The following is a 21,368-nucleotide window of genomic DNA, read 5'->3' as shown; positions in this document are numbered from 1 at the left end:
CAAATAGCAGCTCACACCTGACAACAGTCAGGGTTTTAAACTCAACAGGGCAGGGATTTGAAATTCTGCCAATCCTTGCATTTTTTTGTGATTAGATGTAATTTGCAAGTTTACAAGGGGCTCCAAAGTGGATTCATAGCTCCATGGCTCCTCGCAATTTGGCATTGCCCTTCTAGAACTGACTCTGGCTAAACCTCAACTAACCAGAATGTCCAAAACTCCAAAACTTCAGTTTAATTGATTTTCCCTCTAAAACTGTCACGTTTAGATGAAATGGGGAAAAGGGTATACACGAATAGCAAAAGGAATGAGTATCTTTCTGAGCTAGAATAATATAATAGCAAAGACCACTGACTTTGGAGCTAGAATGCCTGATTTGTGAACTTGCTTTTGCCCATTTAGTAACTGTGTGATCTTGCAGTGTTTTATCTAGATGTGCCTCAGTTTACTTGACTGTAAAAGAGGAATGAAAACAGTGACTATCTCATAGGGCTGTTAAGTAGATTAAATGAATTAACACATTAATACTTAATACTTAGAACAGTGCCTGGCACTCTGAGAACACTCAGTAATTGTGATTTATTTGCTATCAGCTTACAGGGTTTGCATTGTGTAAATAATTTCATCCAATATCCCTCCATAACTTCTCTGTGAAGAAAACTGATATTAAAGACGGGTCCCCCAAATCTCAAGCCTTCCGATCAGCAGTTTCTTTTTCTTAATATTCATCTTTCCTTTTGAACATTTCCCCCCCTACTGTTCCCCACCACAGGAAGTGAAACCACTACTTATTCTGTTGTCCAACCTGAAATTTAGAAGTATTCATCCTCTCCATGCCTATTAAATACTATATCAAGCCAACGTCACTTCTGAATTAAATTGCTTACATCTGACAGTAAGTCCTGCTATCTCTCATGCTTACTGTGTAGGCAGAGTGATCTTTTGAAATGTAGGTTTTATCATGCTCCTTCTCTGCTTGACATAAATCAACAAATCCTTATGAGTTAAAAAGTCCATTTTCAACATTGGGTGTATCTCTTATTCTCCCCTGGGTCTCAACAGCATGGAGATGGAGGAGAGAGGGAAAGACAGGGAGATAAGAAAAAAAAAGGCAGAAAATCAAAAAGAAAAGGAACAAAAAGAGAGAAGAAAAACTGAGTGTGGGTTAGCATTTGGGTGTGGAGTCAAGAAGCTAGAGGGCTCTGAAATGATTTATGCAGTGCTTGTTGCAATCTGGGGTGACAACCCTTTAATCTATGTGCATAGACCCAGGAGGTCAAAATCTTGGACAATTTCCTCACAACACAAGATGTATATAAATTCCTTTCAACTTAGAAACAATCTGATTTTCTCCTGGATCATCTAATATAAAAGGTATTTACATAAATACCTTTTCTTCTTGGGAAGGGGGCAGGTAGAGCATATTAAAATAATGGGAGGAGATGGCTGAAAATGGTATTTCATATATGAGAATAGATGCTGTCATCTCTAGAGAAAGTTTAACAGTCTTTTTTTCACTAATTACTATTCAGATATCTTAATCATCAAGATAATTGGATAGCACCTTCTCTGATTACCCACTCTAATATAACACCCAACAGTGTTTGTATTACCAGGGGTTATCTCCAATGGAAATAGAGTAAAAATGAAATCAACAAAATTAATATCTCTCCATTTGTTTCCAAAATCATTTGTTACTTTTAAGGGTAATTTCTGAACAGAGGATATAATAATATAAGAGGAGCAGATTAAGGAAGAGGGGAAGAAGAGAAAGAATGTGTTGAGGAAGAGAAGGAGGAAAAGGAAAGAAGAACCACAGACAGGACAAGGAGGAGGAGGAAGTGACTCACTCAATAACATATAAAAACATAAATTAAGTAGCATTCTGACAAGGAGACAGTGTCAACTATACATGCCTCTAATCTCCCAGAGAAAATTTTATTCCATTTTTATTTCTCTAGAATGGGTGACAGGGTGTGCTCTGCCCATTGCAGCTGCCTGAACAATGTGGATAACCAACTACCTTGCAGTCAATTACACAGTATATTGTCCTACAATGGGAAAATCATATCCCTTTTCATGATGGTCTCAAAAATTGGATAAATTCAGAAGACCATAAATGCAATTCTCATTGCCATAAATAATGCTGCGTGTCCTGTGTATGAGTTTAAAAAAATACAGATAAATTTAGCCATACTGACAAATTTCATGTGCAAGAGACATGGATGTTGTTTCTCCACTGATACACAAGTCTGACAAGATCATATGGTGACATTGCAAATAATGTTCCTTCCTCATTCTGACCTATGTCATCAGTTTGCTGTGGTTGGCATAATAAGGAATTCTAAGACCCCAATCTACTAAACAAGGGAAGAATTCCTAGAGTGAGAGAGAGATGAAAGTGGGGGAAAAGGGAAAAACTTCTTAGCATTCTTCTATGACTCTGCTTCTGATCTGACATTTTTTGCACACCTTGCAGCAGCTTAGAAAAGCAGTGTGGTGACATGTCAAGTAATTTCTCTGGAAATTCCTTAGGAAAGTTAAGTGGCTAGCTCTTTCTCACATGTCTGGTGAGGATTATACTGATATACATATTATTTTTAAATCCCCTATGTTAGTGTTTTTCAACTTGTCAGCTGCAAACCACTGGAGGGCTGCAGCAAAATTTTCAAATTTTGTACCCTTCTGTACATATATATTTTCTTGGTCCACAAATCAAAAGATACTGTGATTACCACTATGGTCATGCAGGAGGTCTACAAAGTTGGTTGACACTTAAAAGGAGTACTCTTCTTTCTAAAATATTTAAATAAATAAAAGGAAACCATGACTGTATACTTGTGGTTTCCATATTTTGAGGTTTCACAGATCAGTATCAACATCATTCATTATATGTTTCTCAAACTTAAAATTACAGTCTTTCAAAGTATATAAATTTAGTTTTATGGAAAACTCACTTCATGGTTCTTCCTTTCAGCATCCGTGAAAGTGTTATCATGGGCCAGGACTGCTGTGAACATGCTATCTGGGAACCTTGCTTCTCACCTTATTATTTCGAAGAAGGTAATAGTTCAACGGACTGCAAGTTGTTAGGATGGATTTCAGGAAAGGATATAAACCTATGACAGTCCTTTATCCTTCTCTGGGCTGACTTTTTACCTGGCATTGCTTGGTGGTGATTATAGATGGCCAGTCAACTCTTAGAACTGCCATCTCCAAGCTTAGCAATGGAAATGGTTAGCTCACAAGTAATTCATGTTCTTTCTAACTTAGAAGTGACTCATCACTGTGGGTTGTGAAAGAGTGTAAAGAAGTGGGCTCTCATGGATGTTTTGTCTGCATTTCTTAATCCCTTGTTCTGCTTGAGCTAACCAAGGAATATAACCTTAGTTAAAAAGTCAGTCTGGGCTAAGAAAAAAAAAAAGTGTGGTAAATACTGACGTATTAGCTGACTCATTCATTCAACAAATGTTTGCAGAACACCTATTACATTTCAGACACTGCACAGCAGAGGATACAGCAATTGAAAACAAAGAACATCAGCAAAAACAATCTCTGCCATGAGAAACACCCAGGAAATATGCCTAATCTAGAATAGGGATGAATGGTGATTCAGGATGGTGTCCCAGAGACAAAATCTGCGCTAAGTCTTGGAAACTTAATAGGGATGAGGCAGAAGACCTGGTGAGCAGAGTGAAGAGCATGTGCAAACATGAAACTGCTTGACCATACCTCCCTCAGAGATGGCTGGTCTCTGTGTACACCCACCATCTTAAGCTGAAACCGACCCTTACCTGTCAGGGGCGGGAGTGGGGGTTGGGGGGTGGTCTTTACCTGTCAGGAGAAATAGTTGCCCTGCTGTTGCCTTGTAAGGCCTTTTCTTCTCAGCTAAGTAAGTAGTATAAACAAGGACAGGACAACAGGGATGACTTTGCTGCAAAATACTCACATCCATGTGGCCAGGCAAAGGGCCAATGCTAATCACAGCCTCCAGCACCTGCATACCCTCAGCTGGGGGGCTCAGTTCTCAAAGAGAAAACCTCATAACGCCTGTCAGCACCTTGCTGTCTGCCTTGGGACAAGGCAGTCGAGGAACTTGCCTGAATGCTTCCCACATGCTACAAGGCCTGCTTCTCCACATTTATGTGCTTTTCTGATACTGTAGTCCCAAACCCCAGCACAGAAGAATCTTCCGAACCTGGGACAGGAAGTGAGTGGAAATTCGAACATCTCTTCAAGTTAAAAGGAGTCACCTGTTTGACACTCAGAGACAAGTGAAGAGGCGGCTGCCCTGTTTCACAAAGGCTACCTTCAAGGCAAGCTTCCTACATAGGCAGCCTGGGCAGCTGCAAAGGACCCCATGGCCAGAAGGGCTCTCATTCCTGAATAGTCATTGGAAGGACTGATGCTGAAGCTCCAATACTTTGGTCAACTGATGTGAAAAACTGACTCATTGGAAAAGACCCTGATGCTGGGAAAGATTGAAGGCAGAAGGAGAAGGGAATGACAGAGAATGAGATGGTTGGATGGCATCACCGACTCAATGGACATGGGTTTGAGTAAACTCCACGAGTTGGTGATGGACAGGGAGGCCTGGCATGCTGTGGTTCATGGGGTTGCTAAGAGTCAGACACGACTGAGCGACTGAACTGAACTGGGTGGAATGCTGAATATGAGTTTAGGAGGAAAGAGTTTTTTATGCGGGAAGTGGTCAGGGTTGGATATTTGCAATGCATTTTGGAGCAGAAGACACAGATTCAGAATCCACAGGGGCAGAATTCTTACACAGAAATTCTGATAGTACAGTAAATTCTTTTCAAGAGTCAAACAGGTTTGTTTGGCTAAAGCAGACTGCACAAGCCACACAATAATGTCAATGGTGAAAGGAAAAACATCACGCAGGGCAAAGTCATTACCGGGAAGTTAGATCCAATGCAAAAGCCAACAGTACAGGTTCTAAAGACATATATAAACCATGAGTTTTTACACCTATGTGAAACTAATCCTCTGCTTCTGTTACTTCCTTCAGAACATCCCCTGTTTCTTCACCTGGCCAAAATCCTGTTCAGACCTTAAGACTAAGCTCAGGCCTTATCACTGCCGAGGAGTCTTCCTCTAACCTTCCTTGGGCCTTCCTTCTGGCTTCTCCTTCTGGCTGAAAGGGGCTTAAGGACTGTTTCTTGTTCATGATTCAGTGCACGCTGTGACTTCTATTAAAATGATCTATTTTAGTGCTTCTCACTCACTGGAACGCAAACTTCCTAATACTAAAAATTCTTCCTTGTTCCTATTCTGTGCTTTGATTTGATAAGTGCTCCAGTTATCATGCTATCAACATGTAATAAGTACTTAAGAATGCTCATTGAAAGTGATGTGAACATAATATACACAGGGACAATGATTTTTAATAATCTGTGTGTATAATGGCAGAAAAAAAGATAGAAAAAAAGAATCTATGTGTAAAAAGTAGATAATTTTTCTACTACTGATGACCTTAGTGAGGTGTTAGATTACACTGAATAAGCACAAGATGAATGGATTACACAACATGCCAGTCACAACCATATCTCCAAATTACTACTGAGCAAGCAAAGACAAAGACTCAGAGATACAGATGGAAGGTGACTTCTCCACCTGTGTTTAAAAAAAATACTTCAATAAAAGAGTTGAAGAGTTGATGCTTTTGAACTATGGTGTTGGAGAAGACTCTTGAGAGTCCCTTGAACTGCAAGGAGATCTAACCACTCAATCCTAAAGGAAATCAATCCTAAATATTCATTGGAAGGACTGATGCTGAAGCTGAAACTCTAATACTTTGGCCATTTGCTATGAAGAGCTGACTCATTGTAAAAGACCCCGATGGTGGGAAAGATTGAAGGCAGGAGGAGAAGGGGACAACTAGAGGACAAGATGGTTGAATGGCATCACCAACTCAATGGACACGAGTTTGAGCAAACGCCAAGAGACGGTGAAGGACAGGGAAGCCTGAAGTCTTGCAGTCCATGGAGTAGCAAAGAGTTGGACACGACTCAATGACTGAACAACAACAAAACAGTGGCAAAGCTAAGGATTTTGCAGTCCTCCTTCACATTTAACTTTGCCATTTTGTTTTCCCGTTCATGCTAACTTTTATATTAATTTGTGCCTGCTTTCAGTGTGTGTATGTGTACATGCATGTGTGAGAGCAAGCTCATGCATGTTATCATCTATAAAGAAAAATTCCTGATAAATTAACACTGATGTGAAAGGAACTGGATAGTAAAAAAAAAAAAAGTCTCTAACTCTCCCTTTTTGTTCAGTTGGATTTCGTGGTAGGCTTTCTCATGAACTTTTTCTTTAAAACCAGTAAATTACTGGTGAATTCCAACATCACTAGGAGATGACTTACCTCAGTTAACGCTGGACAATATAATCACAATATCTATGTTAATTTAGTTGTTCTGTGTAAATACTTAGTGGCAGTAATGGAAAAAAATCCAAACACTCTTGGAAAATATGAGAAAAGCAAGGTTCTAAATCTAGAGTCTTCCAACTTTGTTATCAGTGCAAGATTGCCACAGTAAAAAGCAAGGCAGTAACACATTTAGGTATGAATATACAGTAGGTCCAAATTATAATTACTTCATATCTGTTCCTTATATTTGAAAAACTCAAATATATTTTCCATGTGCTCAATTCTCAATATATGCTTAACAAGTACATTAGAACTATTAAAAAATTTGAAGACATACTTTGAATTTCAATGATCTTCTGTAGAGAAATGACGGCATTCATATTTGGAGTTTGGTGGAGGACATCTTCTGCAAGTGGCTCCAGCTGTTAAGGACAGCAAATGATAACATGAGCAGGACATTATGACTTTGTAAGTTTGACAGAAGCAAACCAAACCGAAACAACCTTAAAAAAAAAAAAAAGCTTGCTCCAAGAACTAATTAACATTTTGCTGATATCAGTTCTAAAAGTGTAGCCAGTTTCATTTTCCATTTTGCAGCAATATAATTAAATTCCAAGGGGCTTTTCTGTTGGTCACAAAACTAATCTATGAAGTCCCTGAAGCAGGTGTGTGTCTGTGTGTTAGTCGTATTTAAAAATCCAAGTTACTTGTGTAATTTGTGTAGGTTACTCACAGAACTAATTCCATCATGTGTGTACATGCAGCTGGGCCCTGCAGACAAAACCTCAGGGAAGCTGAAGTACACAGAAGGTGGGAAGTCTATTATTCATACTTCCACAGTGTTTTTGCATCTAACTACTTTATGTTTGGCTGTGTCATAGTAGAAAGCCACGAGACATAGCTGCTCTTGTTTAACTGCTATTGAATACATAGTAGAGAAAATTTTCAAATATTTTACCAAAGATAAAATAACTGTACACTTTCATTAGGCTTCCACTGTATTCACATCTATGCAGATACTGGTGGAAGCACAGGACAAATTTCTGTCTTGCAAATCTATCCTGATCTTCTGGAGTAACACTGATTTTTCATGGGGAAGCTCGGCAAACATTGTTTCAAAAGAAATGAAGAAGAGCTTTAAATAATTTATGGAGTGTTCTGGCAGAACTAAATCTGATGATGCATCCCTGGGGAATACCTTGGTGATATGGCTTGGTGTGGAGCCGGACGAACTGCACAGCCAGAGCACTTGCAAACAAAATAGCTATCTAGCTATTGTGACCCAGAAAGCAAGGAAAGTAATAGTAAAAAAGGGACTGACAACCACAAAAAAGATTTTTTGGTAAATTTAAAGCTAGTAGTCTCAAATATACCAAACTATTATAAGGCAAGAATGGGAAATGATGTCATTAGACATTGTGCTAAACCATGAATTCATCTATATCCCTTCATCTGTAGGGGAAAAAAAAAGAATATAAAAAGCTCCGGGATTCCAAGTTTCCACAGCATATGTGAGTGAATCTTCCCCTCAGGGTCTCTCTGAATTGATTATTCTATACTTCAGTCATGGAATCTACAACAATAGCACCTTTCTTCCAGATGCCATAGGATAGCAGACTAGCTCAGGGATATTTATATGTGGGTAGATTCACTAAATATAACTTTCCAGGGTGTTTTTCTTAGCTGCCTAAGAAAAACTTTTAAAACATCAAAAGGTTTACTTGCAATATAGTTTGGCAAGAGGGGAAAAAAAAAACCCACAGGCAGTGAAACGTTCTGCAGTTTTAAACACTTAAAATTGGTTAAAAATCATTTTTAAAAAATTTGGTATTTCAGATAGTATCTTAAAAAAATGTTACCCTACCTAGTAACACCCTCTTAACTCAGAGGAACTCCTGAATCATAAACGGAAGGTTACTTGGAAAACTCTTACTCAAGAATTAGACAGGGTTGAGCTACCTTGCTCATAAATAATCTTTCCTTTCACTTCTGTCTCGGGACTTAGAGAAAAATTTTTAATAGAAATCAGGTAGACTTTCCTAATAAAACGTTCTGAAATATCATTCTGTGTTCGAATACTTAAGAACAAAGGCACAATGTTGTATCAGCATATTTGGTTCTTAAAAAAGCTTTCCTGCAACTTCAGGGTGAAAATGCTGACAAACCTGAAAGGCGCTAGCTACTGGAACGAAAGCTACAGGGCAGAGCATTAATGTGAAAACCTCACTTCTGGAATGCTCTCATATTAGGTCTGTGGGCTATTTTTAGGACTTAGGTTATGTAGAAAATAAAGATGATTCAGGGTATTAAGAGTAAAAATACAAACAACCCTAAACCTCCAATTTGGAATCGTCAGTTAGATACGATAAAGTTGTGTCTCTTTATGAAAGTAGCCTAGAGAATTAAGGCAATTACATTGATAATTTAAGCCTCGCAAACTGTTTTCCTGCGTGTTTTAGGTGAATGTCATTTAGAGGATTTAACCTTCAGTAAATTGCCCAATTTGTTTCATTTTGAATGTATACACATAGACAGAACTGAATTCACAGAGTTCTCAATGTAGGTTCTTTATTTTTTCTCTAGCAGCTCTGCCGAGAAGGCAATGGGTTTTACTCTCAGTTGGCAAGAAGGCAAGCAACATTCAGACTCTGTTTTCATAAAATTAAAACCTTGTCTAGAGGACCACAGAATTATCTTCTCTAGAAAAGTTTGCTGATTTAATAATTCACAATTATAAGCACTAAAACATGTGATTAAAGCATCTATTTTATAAGTATTTATGAGTATTGGTCATTATTAGTAAAATCTAATAGCCAGCTGTAATAAAATATTAAATAGTCATATTTTATAAATTTGGAGAAAAAAAGAATATACAGTAAAGCTGTATTATGTATTTAGTTTGGCTGATAATACATCATCGCAAAAATACTGGCAATGAGGCTACTCAATGTTAGTAAGAACTATTAAAAGATAAATAAGGAAGTATTGCAATAATTTATGCAAACCCAAGAACTTCTGCATGTTTTATACTAGATAAAACAGATGCAGATGTAGGAAATATCACACACCTATCCTGCCATCTTTGTTGCACAATTCCATCAAGTAATAATAGTTGTAAGATATACTAGATGATTTTAACACAACTTCTTGACTTTTGAAGCTCTCGTTTAAGAGTTCCTGTATCTAAAGCTTAAATGCAATCATTACAGCAATTCTTTATATAGGTTTTTAGAGTCAGTACAGGGATATTTATTTTTCTACATCTTTTACAGAAAGTTACAATACTGTATTAATACAATTCAGATGTTTGTTAAGTTGCACATACAATGTAATTTCTAAGTACTACAGCTATTTTAATGCACCATACAAGTTGTGGCCATTATCATGTGCAAATAAATAATTTTCAGATTCTTTAGAACCAGGTCATTTAAAATATAAAAATCATTTTAGCTGGCACTAATGGAAGATGCACTAACGGAAATAGGCAAGGGTATCCTGCGAGAAGCCCAAAACTTACTTTGTACTTAAGAGACAAGGAAATCATCTCTATTATTTTCATGATTCAGAAAAGAACAGAAAAAAAGGCTAATCAGATTTGGCAAAATATAACAGGTATGTGAGGACAGATGCACACATCAACCAAGCAAACAATCTACGAACTAATCTTAGCTTTTATATTACGCTTCTCAAATATGCCAAGTATTTTTACACTCTTATACCTTTGTTTATTGTTTCCTCTGAATTTTATTTTCCCCATCCTTCTTTGAACTAATCTTAGCTTTTATATTACATATCTCAAATAAACCAAGTATTTTTACACTCTTACACCTTTATTCTATTCCCTCTGAATTTTATTTTCCCCATCCTTCTTTGAACTGAAACCTTACTAAAGCATTCAAGGACTAACACAAACACTGCCTGCTCCGACCTCTTTTCTAAAATCCTCTGATAGAGCAAATTGCTTCCACCTCTTTGTCTCCTTACACAAATACTCTGGTTTACTCAACACACATACTGTAATCAGCCATGTGTGTCATACTTTTATTTTGTTGTAACCAATGTAAAGGCAAAGATAGGGCCTAGTATATAATAGGCATTAAAAAAAATGTTGAATGAATGGAGAAAGGATTAACTGGAAGAAAACATGAGGAAAAAGAAAATAAGTTAAAGTGTTAGTCACTCAGTCATGTCCGACTCTTTGCAACCCCATGGACGGTAGTCTTCCAGGCTTCTGTCCATGGAATTCTCCAGGCAAGAAAACTGGAGTGAATTTCCATCTCCTTCTCCAGGGGATCTTTCCAATCCATGGACCAAACCCAGGTCTTCTGCATTGAAGGCAGATTCTTTAACATCTGACCCACCAGGTACCCTCAAAACATGGGGAGATAGCCTTTATGTAGCTCTCCAAAATCAACTGACCTAAATGGAGCAGATCCTTCTTCTTAGTTGCCTGCCATAATCAAGGCATGTTTTTAGACTAAAAGAGCTGGAAAATCAACAAAGATAATTCATTTTTAAATCAAAATAATTGATTTTAATTGATGTTTTAACTGCTTTTTAAATTAACCAATTTTGTTAAACTTATTAATTCTAATAATGTATAAATGATTTTGTACAGGATTTCTAAATATACAATCATATCCTGTGAATAATGACTTATTTATGCCACTCCAATCTTACTATTTTAAAATTTCTTTTTCTTATCCTATTGCACTGTCTGGGACCACAAATGCAATGGTAAAATGAAGCAGTAAGAGTGGACACCTTTGTCATGATTTTTATTTCAAAGAAAAATTCTCAGATTTCACCTTTAAATTTGATGCATATGATAGAATGTTTATAGATAACCTTTATCAAGTTAATAAATTTTCCTTTTATTCCCAGTTTACCAAAAGTAGTTCATAACTCAGTGTTTAATTTTTCAACTAATTTTTAAACATCTGTTGAAATGGTCACATTTCTTCTTCATTCCCTTAATGTGGTGAATTATAAAAACTAAGTTTGGAATGTTAGCATATTACATTTGTGGCTTAAACACAATTATGGGTTTTTAAGATAATGATGAACTACTAATATTTTAAGGTTTTAATTACTATATTTATGAGCATGATTTTCCTGTAATATTCTTTTCCTATAAAGTTCTTTTCAGTTTTGGTATCTATATTATACTAGTTTCAGGGAAAAAAAACAGTTGTGAAGCATTCTTTTCCCATCTTTTCCTTCATTCTAAAGCAATATCAATTATTAGCAGAATGCACTGATGAAGGTGTGGTGTTTTCTGTAGGTATATTTAGTATTGAAGATTCAATTTTGTTAATTATAGTAGTGTTCAAATTTTCTGTCTTTTTGATTCAGTTTTTGCAAGCTTATATTCTTACAAGAACTTTTCCATTTCAAATAGAATTTCAATTTTCTTTGCCATGAGGTTTTTTAAAAACAATTATCTTATTATCCTTTTAATACATTAAAATCTCTAGTAAAGTTCCCTTTTTCATTCAGAGACCTGGTAATACCAATCTTTTCAGAGTTCTATCAATGTTGAGAACCATTTCAAAGAACTAAAAGTTAACATTTTAAATCTTATATATTGTATGCTTGTTTTTATTTTGTTTCTTTATATTTATATTTCATTCAATCACTTCATGTTTAATTTGTGCTTTGATTTTCTAATTTCTTGAGTTCTGTGTTTCTGTCTGTAATTTTAAGCTTTCTTCCAATATATGCATTTAAAGTTTACATTTGTCTGTAAATTCAGGTTATAGTTCCATAATCATTCAGCTCAAAATACTAATTTTTACCATGATATTTTTTGACACATGAGAGACTGTATTTTGAAATCTCCAAATATAGGAGATTTTCTAATTGTCTTTTTATTTCAAATTATACAACCACTTTATTTTTTAGCCTTATTTTATACTTCATCTTTTTATTTTGTATCATCAATATTTTATTTTTAATTGTATTATAAGAATACTTAAAATGAGACCTAACTACTTGACACATTTTTTTAAGTATGCAATACATCGTTACTTACTATATGTACAATGTTGTAGAGGACAACTCTAGAGCTTATTCATCTTGCTTGATGGAATCTTATGCCCACGGATTAATAACTCCCTAATTGCCCTTCTCCTCATCCCCTGATAACCACCATTCCACTCTTTGATTTTATGGATTTAATTATTTTATATACCATATAAGTGGAATCATGCAATGTATGTCTTTTTGCAACTGGATTATTTCACTTGACATATATCTTCAAGGTTTATCCACTTTGTTGCATAGTGCAGAATTTCCTTCCTTTTAAACACTGACTAGTATTCCATTGTATGTATCTATTACATTTACTTATCCAGTCATCTGTCAATGGACATTTAGCTGTGTCTACATCTTGGCTATGGTGGATAGCACTGCAGTGTTCACAGTGCTAATATCTCTTTGAGATCCTGACTTTGACTCTTTTGAATAAATATCCAAAAGTGGGATTGCTGGATCACATGGTAGTTCTCCATTTAACTTTCTGAGGGTCCTCTCTACTCTTTCCCATAGCAGTTGCACCATTTTATATCTTCACTGACAGAGTGCAAAAGTTCTACTTTCTCCATGTACTTGCCAACATCTGTTGTCTTTTCTTTTTTTTCCTTAATAATGTTGTTCAGTTGCTCAGGTGTGTCTAACTTTTTGCAACCCCATGGACTGTAGCACACCAGGCTTCCCTATCCTTCACTATCTCCAGAGTATGCTCAAACTCATATCCATTGAGTCAGTGATGCCATCCAACCATCTCATCCTCTGTCACCCCCTTCTCCTCCTGCCCTCAGTCTTTCCCAGCATCAGGGTCTTTTCCAGTGAGCTGGCTCTTCATATTAGGTGGCCAAAGTACTGGAGTTTCAGCATCAGTCCTTCTAGTGAATATTTAGGGTTGATTTCTTTAAGATTGACTGGTTGGATCTCCTTGCAGTCCAAGGGACTCTCAAGAGTCTTCTCTAGCAGCACAGTTCAAAAGCATCTATTCTTTAGCATTCATCCTTCTTTATGGTCCAACTCTCACATCCATATGTGACTACTGGAAAAACTTTGACTAGCTTTGTAGCTTTGACTATACAGACCTTTGCTGGCAAAGTAATGTCTCTGCTTTTTAATATGCTGTCTAGGTTTGTCACAGATTTTCTTCCAATTAGCAAGTGTCTTTTAATTTCATGGCTGCAGTTACCGGCTGCACTGATTTTGGAGCCCAAGAAAATAAAGTCTCACTGTTTCCATTTTTTATAATAGTCATCCTGATATTCTGATACATGGGAGTGATATTTCATTGTGATTTTGACATACTTTTCCCTGATTAGTGATGCTAAGCAGTTTTCATATAATTGATGGTGATTTGTATTAACATATCTTTTTGGGAGAAATGTCTATTGAAGTCCTTAGCCCATTTAAAAATCAGGTTTATTATATTTTAGTGCTGAGCTGTTAAGTGTTCCTTATTTAATTTGGTTATGAACACCTTATCAGATACACTGTGTGCAAATGTTTTCTCCCATCTACAGGTTGTCTTTTTACTCTGTTAATTGTCTTTTTTTGTTGTACAGAAGCTTTCTAGTTTGATGGGGTCCCACTGGCTTGTTCTGTTTTGCTGTCAGTACTTTTGGCATCATATCCATGAAATTATTGCTAAGAGCAAGGTCATGAAAGTTAACCCTTATTTTCTTTTTAGGATTTATATATTTTGAGGTCTTGTGTTAAAGTATTTAACTCTTAACAGTTTATTTTTGTGTATGGTTTAAGATAAAGGTTCAGTTTCATTCTTTTACAAGTGGATATCTAGCTTCCCCAATATCATTGTTCATTTTGCATTCCCGGCACTCTTTTGAAGATCAGTTGACATATATGTGAGGATTTATTTCTATTTTGATTACTGTAGCTTTGTAATTTTTTTGAAATCAGGATACATTAAGCCTTTAACTTTGCTCATCTTTCTCAAGATTGCTTTTTTAGTTGTGGTCTTTTGTGATTACACATGAACTTCAGAATTTTTTTTCTATTTCTGTAAAAAATGCGATTGGGATTTTAATAGGAATTGTAATCCAATCTCTAGCTCACTTTGGACAGTATGGGCATTTTTACAATATAAAATCTTAGAATCCATGAATGTGGGATATCTTTCTATTTGTTTATGTTATGTAATATATATTCTAGTTTAGTTTCACTATGATATTATACTCTGCATGAAATCAATTAATTGAAATTTAATGAAACTTGCATTACATCCCCAAATATAATCCATTTTTGAAAACTTTACAAGTGTCCATGAAAAGAATGATATTCTGCAGTTACTGGGTATAGCCGATTATATATTTCAATTAAGGCATCTTTACTGAGGTGCTTAAATCTTATACATACTCCCCTTTTTTACTGTCTTCTTTATCAGCTACTGAAAGAGGTATCTTAAAGTCTGTTACTCTGATTGTAGTATAATTTTTCCTTCCATTTGTTTCATTCAATGTTTTCTTGGTATATTTTGAAGTACTATTAGTAAATTATAACTTTGAATTTTTCATGTTACCAGTTAATAGAATATTTGAACTGTGAACTGTCTATCTCTAGTTGTTTTTGTTGTCTTAAAGTTCACTTAACTGATACTGGTATAACCATGTAAGCTTTCCTTTGTACATTTCTGTAGCTTAACTTTTTCTTCACTTTTTATATTCCAACTTTCTTTGTCATTACATCATAAGAAGTGTGCCTTTTAACAGCATTTTTATTACTATGTGATAATCTCTGCCTTTCATGGTGAACTAAATCCATATATTTATGTGGCTCAGACAGTACAGAATCTGCCTGCAATGCAGGAGACCCAGGTTCAATCCCTGGACTGGGAAGATCCCCTGGAGAAGGGAATGGCTACCCATTTCAGTATTCTTGCCTGAAGAATGCCATGGACAAGTGACCGGTGGGCTACAGTCCACAGAGTCGCAAAGAGTTGGACACAACTAAGCGACTGACACTTGTGTATGAAATTGCACAGGTTATTCTAAAATTGCATACAAAAACACAGAGGGGACAAATGTAACCAAGACTGCCTTGAATAAAAGTAAACTGGGAGATTTCTTCTACTATGTATCAAGATTTCCTATACCACTATGAAGTAAACACAGTTTGACAATGTCACAAGGATAGAAAATGAGACCTGGGGAGAAGTTTAGAGTCTCCATGTATATATGTAGAAAGACACCACTGCTGACTCATAAGAGATGAATGGTCTTTTCAATATATGGTACTAGATTAACTATATATTCACATTAAAAAACCTTATGTACCCCAATGTTCATTACAGCACTGTTCACAATAGTCAGGGCATGGAAGCAAACTTAATGTCTATCAACAGAGGAATGGATAAAGAAGATATGGTACATATATACAATGGCACATTATTGTTGTTGTTTAGTCACTAAGTCATGTCTGACTCTTTTGTGACTCCATGGACTTTAGCCTGTCAGGTTCCTCTGTCCATGGGATTTACCAAGCAAGAATACTAGAGTGGTACTTTTCCAGGGAATCTTCCTGACTCAGGGATCAAACCTGCTTCTTCTGCATTAGAAGGCAGATTCATTACCACTGAGCCATCTAGGAAGCCTGTAAAATGGCATATTACTCAGCAATGTACCAAAAAGATATATAAAATGTCTATCACAGCACTGTTACTAATGGTCCCTAAACTAAAAAAAAAAAATTCCCTGTATTCATTAAAAGTAGAATAGATAAATAAATCATGACATTGTCCTGGAAATTCTTTTTACAGAATCTAATAATAAAAATGAAGAAACCATAGCTAGCTGCAATAACATGGATTAATCCCACAATGGTAAGGAAAAGAAGTTAGATACAAAGGAATGTGTATCTATAGTATGATTTCATGTAATAAATCTCAAAAACAGGAACAGGTAAATTAAAATCTTTTGTTAGGAACTAAAAATCTGGTTACTTTCAGAAAAGAGAAAGGAAGTACTGATTGGGAAAGTGTGTATGTGAACTATTGAGGTACTGAAATTATTGTCTTTATTGATGACTATATATGTGTTGTATTTGTGATATTTCTGAGTTGTACATTCATGCCTAAACCAGTTTTCTGGATAAATATTATACTGAATAATTAAAAACAATTTAAAAAGAATATATTTTCTAGCATAAGGGAATAGGGAAACTAAGTCTACTTCTACCTCATGAGTCCATGCTTTTTCTACTATATTATGGCACATCTAAGAAAAAAAGTGAGATTATAGATTTTGCAGCAAGAACAATTTACATGCTTAGATACAGGCCACAAATTCACTTACAAAAGGAACTGAAAGTCCCCCATAACATGCAAAGCCAACTCAGAAAAGAAACAAAGAAAGCGTTCAGTTGTCAGGACCAAAGATAATGTGGAATTTTGGAAGAATATGATGATCAAGACCAAGAGGATAAGGGCAGCAGACTGTCATATAGACCTGACCCTCCATGCTGATGAACTATTTTCAATTCCCTAGTGAGGAGGGATTGGTGGTTAAAACCCAGCTATCATTTAAATAATTATCTTAGAGATGTCTGCAATTAGTTGTATATGTTTAATTTGATTGCTTAAGTAAATCTGGATATAATTTTACCCATATTGTGATTCATGAGTCATTCTCCAAGTAACTCCTTTTACTCATTTGGAGTCATTAAAATCCTTGACCAAACAGATGGGGGGAAAAGTAAATCAGAACAGATTCTACAGATCATCAAGTTACTATACTGACAGACTATTGAGATTATTCAGACTGAAATCTGCCTGCAATCTACCTTCATACAGACTATGGCAACATCACACAGCAATAAAGAAACATCTCTGGCCAAGGGAAGTGATATAAACCTAACATATCTTATGAGAATATCAGGAGGACCAAGAGGCAAAGCGTACAGTCATGGCCATTCAATTCACAGGCGACACTGAAGGAATTCCTTTAAAAAACAACAGCAACAAGTGGGCTAGCCTAACAGATTATTACAGTGGTTATTACTCTATTGGTTGAGTTCTACCCAAAGCTATTGCAGCTCAGAGAAATGTAGCTTACACAATTTATCAGCCAATGAATGGAAGGAGGAAGACCATAAGGAAGTGCCTTTGTTTACTATCATATCCAAATAGTATACCACAGTTTCCATGATACTTAACTGGAAAGTTTGGACATAGTGGCATATTTAAGCATCTGTGACAATAACTAAATAATTAAAAACGAACTTATAGGTAAAAAGGAGGAGGAATAATGGTCTGTTAGAAAGAGGATAATGAGTACAAATAGTTGCATAATTCAGACTATTGATATTTTGTTTAAACATTGAGGTTCTAGTGTAACTTTGCAATATAATAAGAAAACATTTCAAAATGCACAGCTGAGTTAGGAAAATACTACACAGATTAAAAGGTGCATGTTAAACTGAAGTTTCAGTAACATTTAAGGGATGCACAGGCAGGGCTTTATGTGTAGTTTCCTTATATAACGTCCATAATCTAGACATCCATAGTTGATTAAAAAAAAAAAAAAGCTTAATTCATTTTATAAGCAAAAAATCTTGTTTCCAAGTCCCTGTTTTACAAAATAAGTTTAAATCTGATAGTTACACTTTGTTAGGCCTCATGTTTCATTGTCTGTGATTCCTGTTTGTCTTACCCTCACTTGCTTTTTTATTTCCTCTTCCTTAGTCTGATGATTTGCATGTGTTTAACTTTTTGTTAAGTAGAACAGTATTTTTACTATGCTGTTCTTGAAATGTTGACTTTTCTGCTAAGAAGACCCATTTCATATCATGTAGCAGCGGTACAGTACTAAATGTTTAACAGCTGACTCAAAAATAGCTGTAATATGTATTAATAGCATTTGCTGATTGCCATGGTGTAAATATTCCCACCAGGGCTTATTTCAAGCTAACAATGTGATATCACTGAACTGAGATTTGAGTAGAGACACACACACTTAGCTCTCATGAGCCATTGAGAGGAAGTTCTAAATAGCATTGAAACATGTGTAAAATAGATGCCCAGTGCAAGTTTGATGCATGAAGCAGGGCACTTAGAGTGGGGGTTCTGGGACAACCCAGAGGGATGGAGTGGGGAGGGAGGTGGGGGGGGGGGTTCAGGATGGGAAGACACATGTACACCCATGGCTGATTCATGTCAATGTATGGCAAAAACCACCACAATATTGTCAAGAAATTATCCTCCAATTAAAATTAATTAATTAATTTAAAAAAAAGCCAGCCCTATTTGCACTGATAGACTGTCATTTTGTTGGTTGATAATTGAGGGAAATTGTTCCTAATGATTATTTCCCTCAATTCATGTGTGCATGCTAAGTAGCTTCAGTTATATCTGACCCTTTGTGACCCTATGGACTGTAGCCCACCAGGCCCCTCTGTCCAAGGATTTCTCCAGGCAAGAATACTGGAATGTACTGTGATGCCCTCCTCTCCAGGGGATCTTCCCTACACAGGAATCGAACCTACTTCCTCAATAAACTTTTTTCTTTTTTGGTATAAGATTGCCTTATTCAAAAATCATACACTGTTTTGTTATTTTACCCCCAAGAATGAAATTCATTTGTTCAAGTCTCCCATATTTTCCACAGGAATTCTAATTCCTTACAGTATTCCACTCTACTGATCCAGCCTCATTATTTACTGTTATTCCACTCGAAGTAGTCTCTCCTCTGCCAAAATCAATACAAACTCAAAAAAGAACCATCCACAATTCCAAGAAATCCTAACATCTTTATCTAGGTACCTCTATTATAAGAGAGAACTCCTTTGCTTAGATTTTAGCTTGTCAAATTATAATTTTTATTCAAGACCAAAGTTAAAAGTTACTTCCTCTATTAAAATATCCTTCTGTCCTTACACAGTTAAAGATAAAGAGTCTGACATTACATTTCCCAAATACTTTGTTTATATTTCTTTTACTTTTATTGTATTAGTACTTACGGGTATAAATTTAAGTCCAATAAAAGACTATTTAATGAACAGATGGATAAATGAATGTCATAACATATTTGCTTCACCACTGAAAAGAAATGCTTTCTTTGTTTTATTGGTAACCAGGACTCTATGAAGTGTCCAGGTTCCCCGTCTACAATCCCCTTAACACCTTCTGAAAAGCCTAAAGACAAACAGTACAGAAGATCTGCATGATGCAGTTTTGGATTATCCAGATAACTTCTACTTTAACTGGCATTTGCTAAACTAAATAAGCAGAAAACTCCACAATTACATTGGCTCTACTTTTCATAAGCTTCTATAAGAAATACAAATCCATATGCTACATCTACAATAGGGAGTATCTTCAAAAAGTATTTTCTAAAACATTTTAACCCTTAAGATTATCCATACAGTGTCTTTCAGAGTGTGGACAGGTTTCAAAGTCTAAGAGAAGACCATGAAAAAGATTATTCTGGATTATTTTCCCTGTATTCATTTCTCACTTTCTCTACTCATGACTTGCAACTATTTAGGAGCTTGTAAATTTTCCCAGATTCACACCAGTTCCCCAGTGGAGTCAGCCATACATAATCTGGAGGATGAAAAATATGGTAAAATGACTTCTCCGTTCACAATCTAATACAAACACACCCCTGATGAGCAATTCAGACACCACCACCTCAAGAGTTCACCTCAGTGGTGGTTGTCAACACTTTCAAGAGACTTTTTCAGCACCTTTGGAGCAAAAAAGTCATCTTGGAGGATTATCAACATACACAATCACTAAATGTAGCCACTGCTGCTGAAATCCAAGCAGCTGAGCCTAGTCAACAGGACGCAGCAGGGAGAGAGGAAGAGAAGGGAGGGAGAAAGGCCTAGAAGCCAAACCTTAATGAGAGTGAGGGAGATTAAGAAAAGACAGGCTATAGACTCAGATGCTAAGTGTGGAATCTCCAGGACCTGAGCTGTAGCATCATCTCAACAGCTTCCATGTCTATGGCAATTTGTTTTCTTTCCTTCCTAACAAGCTTACAACTGTCTTTTATTCTGTTTTGACAGGTGGTCTTTTAATAGTCATGTTCTCTCTTTGTCCTCTCTTCTTTTTACCTAAATTCTTCAGTGTTTTCATTTTAAATTCCATAGGAATGCCAACTGCTTAAGCTTTTCTCACCTCTTAAGAAAATTTCTTTCAGCAGCAGAAACCTAGGGTGCTGCTAATTGGGTTTGCATAACACTAGGCAAATATGGCCTTAAAGCAACTGTGACATTGTTGGCCAGCTAGCACAAATGCCAGTCACCAAAATCAGTTTCTCTGAGAACTTCACAGATGTTTCTGTTACCATCACGAAGAAACCACGCGACTGTTCACTAAGTATCTCTGATGCTATGCCAAACAACCTGATTCTTCACATTTAGACAAGTCACTTTAATTTCTTATTGCTCAGTTTCTAAGTGCTTCATTAGAGAAGTTTAAAAATAATCATCATAGAGTGATTGGACTGATAAATCTAAGTTCTGAACTTTGCCAAGAAAAAAAAGAAGACTTCTGGTATGCCTTCAAAAATCACTTGCCACAAGGAATTTCCTGTACCATGCTCAAATTAGTTTTAATCCAATAGTATATTATTTTGACTGACCTTGTGCATATTTCTCAAAAGAATAGTTAAGAGATGTTTTGCTAATTAGATCACTTTCATGATAAAACATAGTTAAAAAGAACAAATGCCTATTTGGGGTGTGACACTCAGATAACTTAATTAAAAAAAAAAAAAAAAACTGTTTGTGGTACCCATTTATGTATCTACACTGAGATGCGGAGCCAAGAGTTCTTGCTGATTTTACAATCCCTTTGGGTTATGTAATACATATTATTCTGCTGATAATAAGTCATATGAAGCAGCATTTTGCTGTATTGACATGGCCTAGCCAAGAACAACAAGGAAAAGAAACAGCATTTAAAAAAAAAACTGGCAAAATGTTTATGAAT

At 35.9% G+C, this 21,368-nt stretch overlaps 1 protein-coding gene across 6 annotated transcripts in view; it reads right to left on the bottom strand.

Annotated features, from left to right (window-relative positions):
- The window catches only part of HDAC9 (histone deacetylase 9), a 912,538-nt gene that overhangs the window by 35,387 nt on the left and 855,783 nt on the right, over nucleotides 1–21,368 (bottom strand). For all 6 annotated transcript variants that reach the window (XM_065939945.1, XM_065939948.1, XM_065939946.1 and 3 more), the window contains one exon: nucleotides 6,732–6,816. In XM_065939945.1, coding sequence (XP_065796017.1) covers nucleotides 6,732–6,816 — 85 coding nt within the window. The remainder of the gene's footprint in view (nucleotides 1–6,731; nucleotides 6,817–21,368) is intronic.

This window comes from Muntiacus reevesi, chromosome 6 (assembly GCF_963930625.1).
Source record: "Muntiacus reevesi chromosome 6, mMunRee1.1, whole genome shotgun sequence".
NCBI lineage: Eukaryota > Metazoa > Chordata > Mammalia > Artiodactyla > Cervidae > Muntiacus > Muntiacus reevesi.
This window is presented reverse-complemented; position numbering and strand designations above follow the sequence as displayed.